Here is a 12,096-nt window from a genome sequence, read left to right as displayed (position 1 = left end):
AAAATAGATTTTTTTTGCCTACCACTTTGAAGATGCAAAATATATATTTTTGTGAAACAATAAACAACAAATAAGACAAAAAAACAGAAAACTGGAGCGTGCATAACTATTCACCCCCCCGAAGTCAATACTCTGTAGAGCCACCTTTTGTAGCAATTACAGCTGCAAGTCTCTTGGGGTATTTCTCTATAAGCTTCACTTAGCCACTGGGATTTTTGCCCATTCTTCAAGGCAAAACTTTTCGAGCTCCTTCAAGTTGGATGGGTTCCGCTGGTGTACAGCAATCTTTAAGTCATACCACAGATCCTCAATTGGATTGAGGTCTGGGCTTTGACTATGCCATTCCAAGACATTTAAATGTTTCCTCTTAAACCACTCGAGTGTTGCTTTAGCAGTATGCTTAGGATCATTGTCCTGCTGGAAGGTGAACCTCCGTCCTAGTCTCAAATCTCTGGAAGACTGAAACAGGTTTCCCTCAATAATTTCCCTGTATTTAGCGCCATCCATCATTCCTTCAATTCTGACCAGTTTCCCAGTCCCTGCCGATGAAAAACATCCCCACAGCATGATGCTGCCACCACCATGCTTCACTGTGGGGATAGTGTTCTCAGGGTGATGAGAGGTGTTGGGTTTGCGCCAGACATAGCGTTTCCCTTGATGGCCAAAAAGCTCAATTTTAGTCTCATTTGACCAGAGTACATTCTTCCATATGTTTGGGGAGTCTCCCACATGCCTTTTGGCGAACACCAAACATTTTTGCTTATTTTTTTCTTTAAGCAATGGCTTTTTTCTGGCCACTCTTCCGTAAAGCCCAGCTCTGTGGAGTGTACGGCTTAAAGTGGTCCTATGGACAGATACTCCAATCTCCGCTGTGGAGCTTTGCAGCTCCTTCAGAGTTATCTTTGGTCTCTTTGTTGCCTCTCTGATTAATGCCCTCAAATCAAATCAAATTTGTCACATACACATGTTTAGCAGATGTTATAGCGGGTGTAGTGAAATGCTTGTGCTTCTAGCTCCGACAGTGCAGTAATATCTAACAAGTAATATCTAACAATTTCACAACATATACCTAATACACACAAAACTAGTAAGGAATGGAATTTAAGAAAATATACATATACAGAGCGGCATGGACTAAGATACAGTAGAATATTATAGAATAGAATGCAGTATATACATATGAGATGAGTAGTGCAAGATATGTAAACATTATTAAAGTGACTGTAAACATTATTAAAGTGACTAGTGTTCCATTTCTTAAAGTGGCCAGTGATTTCAATAGGCAGCAGCAGCCTCTAATGTGCTAGTGATGGCTATTTAACAGTCTGATGGCCTTGAGATAGAAGCCGTTTTTCATTCTTTCAGTCCCAGCTTTGATGCACCTGTACTGACCTCGCATTCTGGATGACAGCGGGGTGAACAGGCAGTGGCTTGGGTGGTGTCCTTGATGATCTTTTTGGCCTTCCTGTGACATCGGGTGCTGAATGTGTCTCGGAGGGCAGGTAGTTTGCCCCTGATAATGCGTTCGGCAGACCGCACCACCCTCTGGAGAGCCCTGCGGTTGCGGGCGGTGCAGTTGCCGTATCAGGTGGTGATACAGTCCGACAGGATGCTCTCAATTGTGCATCTGTAAAAGTTTGTGAGGGTTTTAGGTGCCAAGCTGAATTTCTTCAGCCTCCTGAGGTTGAAGAGGCTCTGTTGCGCCTTCTTCACCACACTGTCTGCGTGGGTGGACCATTTCAGTTTGTCAGTGATGTGTATGCCAAGGAACTTGATGCTTTCCACCTTCTCCACTGCGGTCCCGTCGATGTGGATAGGGGGGTGCACCCTCTGCTGTTTCCTGAAGTCCACGATCATCTCCTTTGTTTTGTTGACGTTGAGTGAGAGGTTATTTTCCTGGCACCACACTCCCAGAGCCCTCACCTCCTCCCTGTAGGCAGTCTCGTCATTGTTGGTAATCAAGCCTACTATTGTTGTGTCGTCTGCAAACTTGATGATTGAGTTAGAGGCGTGCTTGGCCATGCAGTCATGGGTGAACAGGGAGTACAGGAGGGGGCTGAGCACACACCCTTGTGGGGCCCCAGTGTTGAGGATCAGCGAAGTGGAGATGTTGTTTCCTACCTTCACCACATAGGGGCGGCCCGTCAGGAAGTCCAGGACCCAGTTGCACAGGGCGGGGTTCAGACTCAGGGCCTCAAGCTTGATGATGAGCTTGGAGGGTACTATGGTGTTGAATGCTGAGCTATAGTCAATGAACAGCATTCTTACATAGGTATTTTTCTTGTCCAGATGGGATAGGGCAGTGTGCAGTGTGATGGCGATTGCATCATCTGTGGATCTATTGGGGCGGTAAGCAACTTGAAGTGGGTCTAGGGTGACAGGTAAGGTAGAGGTGATATGATCCTTGACTAGTCTCTCAAAGCACTTCATGATGACAGAGGTGAGTGCTACAGGGCGATAGTCATTTATTTCAGTAACCTTTGCTTTCTTGGGTACAGGAACAATGGTGGCTATCTTGAAGCATGTGGGAACAGCAGACTGGGAAAGGGAGAGATTGAATATGTCCATGAACATACCAGCCAGCTGGTCTGCGCATGCTCTGAGGACGCAGCTAGGGATGCCGTCTGGGCAGGCAGCCTTGCGGGGGTTAACATGCTTAAATATCTTAATCACGTCGGCCACGGAGAAGGAGAGGCCGCAGTCCTTGGTAGTGGGCCTCTTCAGTGGCACTGTGTTATCCTCAAAGCGGGCGAAGAAGGTGTTTAGCTTGTCTGGAAGCGAGACGTCGGTGTCGGCGACGTGGCTGGTTTTCATTTTGTAGTCTGTGATTGTCTGTAGACCCTGCCACATACGTCTCGTGTCTGAGCCGTTGAATTGCGACTCCACTTTGTCTCTATACTGATGTTTTGCCAGTTTAATTGCCTTGCGGAGTGAGTAGCTACTCTGTTTGTATTCTGCCATATTCCCAGTCACCTTGCCATGGTTGAATGCGGTGGTTTGTGCTTTCATATTGGCGCGAATGCTGCCATCTATCCACGGTTTCTGGTTAGGGTAGGTTTTAATAGTCACAGTGGGCACAACATCATCTATACACTTCCTGATAAACTCAGTCACCGTTTCAGTGTATTCGTCAAAATTATTTTCGGAAGCTACCCGGAACATATCCCAGTCCGCGTGATCAAAACAATCTTGAAGCGTGGATTCCGATTGGTCAGACCAACGTTGAATAGTCCTTAGCACGAGTACTTTTCGGAAGCAACCCGGAACATATCCCAGTCCGCGTGATCAAAACAATCTTGAAGCGTGGATTCCAATTGGTCAGACCAGCGTTGAATAGTCCTTAGCACGAGTACTTCCTGTTTGAGTTTCTGCCTATAGGAAGGGAGGAACAAAATGGAGTCGTGGTCAGATTTGCCGAAAGGAGGGCGGGGGAGGGCCTTATAACCATCTCGGAAGTTCGAATAGCAATGGTCGAGGATTTTGGCAGCGCGAGTACAACAGTCGATATGTTGATTGAACTTCGGCAGCCTAGTCCTCAAATTTGCTTTGTTAAAATCCCCGGCTACAATAAATTCAGCCTCAGGATATGTGGTTTCCAGTTTGCATAAAGTCCAGTGAAGTTCTTTGAGGGCCGTCGTGGTATCGGCTAGAGGGGGGATATACACGGCCGTGACTATAACCGAAGACAATTATCTTGGGAGATAATACGGTCGGCATTTGATTGTGAGATATTCTAAGTTGTTACTACACTTACACCATGAGTCGTTAATCATGAAACACACACCTTCACCCTTCTGCTTCCCGGAGAGATATTTATTCCTGTCTGCGCGATGAACTGAGAACCTGTGTAGCTCAGTTGGTAGAGCATGGCGCTTGCAATGCCAGGGTTGTGGGTTCGATTCCCACGGGGGGCCAGTATGAAAAAATGTATGCACTCACTAACTGTAAGTCACTCTGGATAAGAGCGTCTGCTAAATGAGTAAAATGTAAAATGTAACCCCTCTGGCTGGACTGATTTCAGAATATCCCAAGAGAGCCATGTTTCCGTGAAACAAAGTATGTTACAGGCCTTGATGTCTCTCTGGAAAGAAATCCTTGCCCAGAGTTTGTCGATCTGAACATTAGCGAGTAGTATACTTGGAAGCGGTAGGTGGTGGGCGCACCTCCTAAATCGAACCAGCAGGCCGCTCCGAGTGCCTCTCCTGCGCCGCCGATGTTTTGGATCAGCCGCTGGAATCAGTTCAGTTGCCCTGGGGAGAGCAAACAAAGGATCTGCTTCGGGAAAGTCGTATTCCTGGTCGTAATGCTGGTGAGTTACCGCTGCTCTGATATCCAATAGTTTTCCCCGGCACTATGTAATGATACAAAAAACTTTCTGAGCTAATAATGTAAAAAATCATACATAAAAAAACAAAATACTGCAAAGTTTCCTAAGAGCTAGTCGCAAGGCTGCTATCTTCGTCGGCGCCAGGTCAAACTCATGGACCTCCTTCCTGGTCCGTGAGTTTTGGTGGGCGGCCCTCTCTTGGCAGGTTTGTTGTGGTGCCATATTCTTTCCAATTTTTTAAAATAGATTTAATGGTACCCCTTGGGATGTTCAAAGTTTCGGATATTTTTTTATAACCCAACCCTGATCTGTACTTCTCCACAACTTTGTCCCTGACCTGGTTGGAGAGCTCCTTGTTCTTCATGGTGCCGCTTGCTTGGTGGTGCCCCTTGCTTAGTGGTGTTGCAGACTCTGGGGCCTTTCAGAACAAGTGTATATATACTGAGATCATGTGACAGATCATGTGACACTTAGATTGCACACAGGTGGACTTTATTTAACTAATTATGTGACTTCTGAAGGTAATTGGTTGCACCAGATCTTATTTAGGGGCTTCATAGCAAAGGGGGTGAATACATATGCACGCACTAGTTTTCCGTTATTTATCTTTTAGAATTTTTTTTAACAAGTTATTTTTTAAATTTCACTTCACCAATTTTGACTATTTTGTGTATGTCCATTACATGAAATCCAAATAAAAATCCATTTAAATTACAGGTTGTAATGCAACAAAATAGGAAGAACGCCAAGGGGGGTGAATACTTTTGCAAGGCACTGTATACATTGGGACAGGTAGCGTTCTCCTGGTATCTGCCAAACCCAGATTTGTCCGTCGGACTGCCAGATGGTTAAGCATGATTCATCACACCAGAGAACAAGTTTCCACTGCTCCAGCGTCCAATGGCAGAGAGCTTTACATCACTCCAGCCGACGCTTGGCATTGCGCATGGTGATCTTAGGCTTGTGTGCGGCTGACAAACAGTTATTGTGCTGACGTTGCTTCCAGAGGCAGTTTGGAACTTGGTAGTGAGTGTTGCAACCGAGGACAGACGATTTTTATGCGCTTCGCGCTTCAGCACTCGCCGGTCCTGTTCTGTGAGCTTGTGTGGCCTACCACTTCGCGGCAGAGTCGTTGTTGCCCATAGACATTTCCACTTCACAATAACAGCACTTACAGTTGACCGGGGCAACTGACTTGTTGTTGAACAACTGACATGTTGGAAAGGTGGCATCCTATGACGGTGCCACGTTGAAAGTCACTGAGCTCTTCAGTAAGGCCATTCTATTGCCAACGTTTGTCTATGGAGATTGCATGGCGGTGTGTTCGATTTTATACACCTGTCAGCAACGGGTGTGGCTGAAATAGCCAAATCCACTAATTTGAAGGAGTGTCCATATACTTTTGTATATACACAGTATAGTGTATATCGATATACTACATGTATGATGCATTGCTGTTTGATAGGCTACATTGCTGTTTCATGAAGTGGAACTTTGAGAAGTTGACATTTGGTAGACCACGTTCAGGACCTGTTCATGGTGCTGAAACGATTCAAACAAATGACATCCAAATCAACGTTATAATCGGTATAGTCATTTTAATTTGTGCTTTACATTATTAAGTAACAATATGGCACCAATTTAACAATATTCATACATTACATAGGCTATTAGATAAATATGAGGAAAAACCACTAGCCACGTTGTGGAAACGGCACGCTCTTCTGTGGTGTAGGAGGACGTTCAAAATAATAAATGTAATTAATTAATTAAAGTCTTCTCCTCTGTCTCTTCTTCCTCTGAGCCAAAATCATAATAATAATAGTCTTGATGCCTGAGGAATGAAAATATATTTACATTTTGAAATTATAGACTTATAGACAAGTAATATTGCACCATCCGAAAGTCAATATTGTATCTAATCTTTTTTCCATGGAATACTATCTTTTATAATCAGTCATTATACCTTATGTTAAACATGCAACAAAAACACCATTATGCAACGTGGTCTCATAGCATTTTTTATTATTCTGAGACACTCCATTTAGTATGATATGTTACATTTTATATGGTATGTATTAATTTGTGGATGTCCATTATTCATTTTGTATCATATGTAAGGAATTGTCTCCCGAGTGGCGCAGTGGTCTAAGGCACTGCATCGCAGTGCTAGCTGTGCCACTAGAGATCCTGGTTCAAATCCAGGCTCTGTCGTAGCTGGCCGCGACCGGGAGACCCATGGGGTGGCGCACAATTGGCCCAGCGTTGTCCAGGGTAGGGGAGGGAATGGCCGGCAGGGATGTAGCTCAGTTGGTAGAGCATGGCGTTTGCAACGCCAGGGTTGTGGGTTCGATTCCCACGGGGGGGGTATAACAAATAATGTATGTAAGTCGCTCTGGATAAGAGCGTCTGCTAAATGACTTAAATGTAAATGAATTACAATATGTTACGAATTTGCAAAATGTACAATATGTTACGAATTTGCAAAATGTACAATATGTTAGGAATTTGCAAAAGGTATGAAATGTTACGAATTCCTATTTGTTGTGGCTAATGCTAACGTTAGCTAGCTGGCTAACGTATAATAATATGCCATTTAGCAGACACTTTTATCCAAAGCGACTTACAGTCATGCGTGCATACATTTTTTGTGTATGGGTGGTCCCGGGGATCGAACCCACTACCTTGGCGTTACAAGCGCCGTGCTCTACCAGCTGAGCTACAGAGGACCACAGTCAATATGTTACGAATTTCGTACAATATGTTGCGAATTTGCGAAACGTACAATATGTTACAAATTTGCTAAATGTATGATATGTTATGAATTCCAATTTGTTGTGGCTAACTTTAGCTAGGGGTGGTTAGGTGGCTAATGTTAGCTTGCTGGCTAACGTTAGCTAGGCTAGGGGTTAGGGTTAGGTGTTAAGGTTAGGGTTAGGAGTTAGGTTAAAGGGTTAAGGTTGGGGTTAGGGGAAGGGGAAAGGATAGCTAAAAGGGTTAAGGTTAGGGTTAGGATTAGGGGAAGGGGAAGCTAACATGCTAAGTAGTTGCAAAGTAGCTAAAAAGTAGTAAGTAGTTGCAAAGTTGCTAATTAGCTAAAATGCTAAAATTGTCCTTGTTGAGATTTGAACACACAACCTTTGGGTTGCTAGACATCCGCTTTATAATATGCCTACCCATCCATCTCGACCAACCGCCTTACTTTCGTTTTTGCCTTAAGTAACCTTCTGTCTTATGTAACCAAACATAACATATTATACTAATTTGAGTGTCCTGGATTTACACTTACTATGTTATGTCTAGTCTATGAGACCAGTCTGCATTATGCATAAATGAAGGCCTACCTAATGTTTCCATTTGGCATGGATTCAGACATGCGTGAGGCCATGGCTTGGAAAGGATACCGGTGGTAGAACTCATTCCTGCCGAACCTCGGTGGCAGGGTGGCAGAGGGCACTGTCCCGATCTGGGGACATTCAATACATGAGGTTATAAACGTTGCACCAGACCCCTGTGCTCTTCCAAACCGTTGTGGTAAATTGAGGGTGGATTTGGGTGAGTGTGTGTCATCAGGTTGGGAGTTCCGGCCGAAGCGCAGCGGGAGGTTGGCATGAAAGTGTAATGGTTTGACCGGTGGCGGGTAGAGTCGGACCATGGTCGGTGCTGAGCTGACTTTTCCGCTGGTTGGGACTATGTTGATTTTGAAATCATCCACCTCGAGACTCTGTAGTATTTCATTGTTTGCCTGAAAAGCAAAATGCAGAAAAACGCATGAAATATTTAAACCCTTTCGGGGTTTTTTGTGTGTGTATAAAATCTAGAAATAATCATAGCAAATTATATTATTGTGACTATTCATTAACTGATAACAAATGCTACAAATTGATTGTCATATCAAATCAGTAGAGCATTTGAATGCCCATTTTAGCAGATATTCTCTGGGAAAGTATGGAATCCAAATCAATCAATCAAATCAAATGTATTTTATAAAGCCCATTTTACATCAGCAGTTGTCACAAAGTGCTTTACAGATAGCCAGCCTAAAACCCCAAAGAGCAAGCAATGCAGGAGCAGCAGCACAGTGGCTAGGAAAAAGTCTAGAAGGAAGGAACCTAGGAAGAAACCTAGAGTGGAACCAGGCTCTGAGGTGTGGCCAGTCCTCTTCTCGCTGTTCTGGATAGCGATTGAACGTTTTACATGTGGCCATTAAGGCCAGATTGTGTGGCCAGATTGATAGCTTATCAGAACAGGATAGTGCACACAAAAAATATGTAGCCTTTTCTTATAAGGAATTAAATTAAATTAGTAGAACATTGCTAATAAACCAAAATATAATGATTTGGTAATAAATATGTACTTACCATTTAACCAGGCTTCACTAAAACTCTGTAATGCCCAACCTAGACATTAGAGAGGCAAATAATATATTGACAAAGGCAGCTCAAAACTCACCTTTGTAATCTGACTTTTATTTAGTGGGCCTATTTATGTCTAATTGTGGTAGTTTTTTAAATAAATTGCAATTAAGTGTTTTTCATTATATCAAATATTGTAAAGCTATTGGTGGCCCGGGCTGGGTTTCTACTGAGCTAACATATGGAATTGTTTTAAGATGGTCATACGAAGGATCATTTAGCTATTTAATTTAGAATTTTAGGACCCCAATAAGTTTCCCCCAAAAATATATAAAAAAGTATTTTATGAAACATTGAATTTGATCTTACCACTATTAGCCCTTAGAAATGCATTGAATAACAGATTCATACATGGCAAAACAGATGGTCAAAAAATTCATCAGAAGGGAGTATGTTTTGAAGTGTCTGTCCTATATCTGAGAGATCAGATTAATTTATATATTTTTAATTGACCCATATTTAACCCCTTTTTTTGGCACTAAATGACACTATACTATATGTCTCCTGGTCTGACAAACATTGCTGTAGCTGTGCTACCTTCCACCGCAGATGCGGAAGGACGACATCAGCGGAAGCGGTGGATTGAAACGCAGCCCATGCAAACAGACAGATTTTGATGGGGATTTTTTATTATACTAATTGGATATCCTCGGGGGGTTAAGCCTACGTTATCCTGATTTCTCTGCTTTTATTACTTATTTTATGCTTCTTGTAAAACAGTGTATTCAGCTATTTGAAGCTGGTATACAAAACCAAAAGTAAAAGACACAAAAACAAAACTTAAGAACAAGAAGCAAAGAAATAGTGTGCATAGAAATAGCACACATAGAACTGATCTACCGTTTCTTAGACTTGCTTTCACGTAGAATGATAGATCTATAACGCACATTTCTATGTGAAAATGATCTGGTTGCCCAAAAAGATACATATTATCACTTTAAATAGCAATAATATCAAATAGCCATCTGTTAGAATGCCTACTTCATTATCTAATTGACATAAATATGTATTTCGCTACATTTTACTTATTTTTTTCAAGCTCCCTATAGCAAACACTACTATTTTAGAGATCATTTTGGGTGTAGGGTTATGCTTACCTGAGGGTGCTGTCGCTGTCTAGTGGTGTGTCGGTCGTTGGTCATGGACATTCTGTACGCCCCAGAGTCAGAGGCCATCAACCCTTGGATTCCCAAACATCCAAGAATAACCAAGGTGAACATCACCATCATCATAGTCGCAGTGGCAGTAAGCGTCTTGTCTCTGTGGAACACTGAGTACAACACTTATAGCCTCTGTCTCTGACCGTCACCTGCTCTTAAAGGGTGTAGAAACACACACACACAAACACACACACACACACACACACACACACACACCATTCACCAACCAGAATCATGAATGAACGTATTGCCCAACCCGGAACTTCCTAATTTGGCCCACATACAAAACATATTACACACACACACACACACAAATGTCCAATTTGCCACAGAACCATACATGAGCCCATGTGAGCACATGCTCATTAAGCCCTCACACATTAGACACACATACAATTACATAACCGGAATGAACCAGACATTGCCCTGTGTAGGGTGCCGTCCTTCGGATGGGACATTAAACTGATGTCCTGACTCTCTGTGGTCACTAAAGATCCCATGGCACTTATCGTAAGTGTAGGGGTGTTAACCCCGGTGTCCTGGCTAAATTCCCAATCAGGCCTTCATACCATCATGGCCACCTAATCAACCCCAGCTTCCAATAGGCTCATTTCATCCCCACTCCACTCCCCTGTAACTATTCCTCAGGTCGTTGATGTAAATGAGAATGTGTTCTCAGTCAACTTACCTGGTAGAATAAGGGTTAAATAAATAAATTAAATAAATATGGTTGGAACTAGAGAGGAGTCTTGGGCATTCAGATGTCTGGATTCTGTAATCAGCACTTGATTACTATATATTGGATCAGTAGTTTTGTTACAGTATCTTGCGTACCTTTACATTTGTCAGAATGCATCTGGAATGTATTTCAAGGCAGATCGTTGGTTGTGAAGATGGTGGCAGGTAGCCTAGTGGTTAAGTTATGGAAAGGTCGCAGGTATGAATCTCCGAGCCGACTAGGTGAAAAATCTGTCGATCTGCGCTTGAGCAAGGCACTTAACCCTAATTGCTCCTGTAAGTCACTCTGGATGAGATCGTCTGTTAAACGATGTAAATGTAAGATGACCTGATTGTATTGCCATGGTTGTGTAAGGTCCTTCACATGGCGTGATACATTATTAGTCAGTGAATACCGAAGTCATCCACTCAAAGAAACATTCTAAGAACCTGTGTGTTTCTTTCTCTGTTATGTATAAGATACATGAGCATGTGTCAGGGTGACAAATCTAGTCACTTCTTATTGGTCAATTGACTCAACGTTGTATTTGACCCTTGGGTCATTTATGATGATAGTGGAGGAAATGTGCATATCTCTTTTTGGAAAAAAGTTAAACTTATATTTCAGTTATTATGTGTGGATTAGTTAATAGAGACAAGAATGTGACGCGTTAATAGTCGGAAAAAGCAGGCGACAATTATCAACACTATGCTTCTAATTAATGCCTGTCTATAGCATTCTTTCCCTGTGTTTAGTGGTGCTATACAGGGCTCATCTGGAAAAGATACCTTGGTTTCAGCAATGACTCCCTGTCAAAACAAAGATACAGATATTTTGCCATTATTTGGTCTTTTGACCAATTATATCAGATCTTTTTCCAATAATTGGCCTGCCTGTGTAAACACAGCCATAGCCTACTAATATTCAGATTTTAATGAAAAGATTGTGGTGTGCAACTAGCTCTCACAGTCTCATGTCAGAATTAGACATTCATCCATGTTTCTCAAACGTCAAATTTCGAAAGTTGTTACAAACTTCAAATTTGGAAGTGTTTAAGGTTAAGTTTAGGCATTAACTCGGAAGTCTTAAGGTTAGTCATTAATTCTACCTTCTGCACCAGAGGCAGATGCTTACGCCCATCGGCCATCCCTGTCCACAACGCCCTGGCAAAACCGAAACCTACTTGAAGGTAACATGAATCGAAGATGGCGTAGCAGTGCGGTCGTGTACTATGTGTGTGTCCGTGTAAATAACCTGTTTTTTGTATTTTGTTTTGTATTTTTCGTACATATTTCCCTATCACACTTTTCATCCTTCTACTAAATATACTTTCCTGCAACCCGCCTCACTCAATGTGGAACGGATTCTATTACTGACTTACCTTTTATCTTGAATCTCCAGTTGAAACTAGCTAGCCAGCTAACTAGCTACTTGCCCGGCTATCTACCTCTCTGTCTACCGGACGAGAGTAGCCAG

The 12,096-nt window shown here is 42.6% G+C and overlaps 1 protein-coding gene across 1 annotated transcript; it reads right to left on the bottom strand.

Annotated features, from left to right (window-relative positions):
- Positions 1-5,947: 5,947 nt before the first annotated feature.
- On the bottom strand, positions 5,948-10,039 carry LOC121585651 (growth hormone-releasing peptides-like). The gene is made up of 3 exons (XM_041901974.1): positions 9,840-10,039; positions 7,672-8,072; positions 5,948-6,161 (listed from the first exon to the last, which is right to left on the bottom strand). Exons 1-3 carry the CDS (start codon positions 9,972-9,974, stop codon positions 6,089-6,091), a joined length of 609 nt encoding a protein of 202 aa, XP_041757908.1. The 5' UTR covers positions 9,975-10,039; the 3' UTR covers positions 5,948-6,088.
- Positions 10,040-12,096: the final 2,057 nt, after the last annotated feature.

The sequence above is a fragment of the Coregonus clupeaformis genome, chromosome 17 (genome assembly GCF_020615455.1).
Source record: "Coregonus clupeaformis isolate EN_2021a chromosome 17, ASM2061545v1, whole genome shotgun sequence".
Classification (NCBI taxonomy): Eukaryota; Metazoa; Chordata; class Actinopteri; order Salmoniformes; family Salmonidae; genus Coregonus; species Coregonus clupeaformis.
This window is presented reverse-complemented; position numbering and strand designations above follow the sequence as displayed.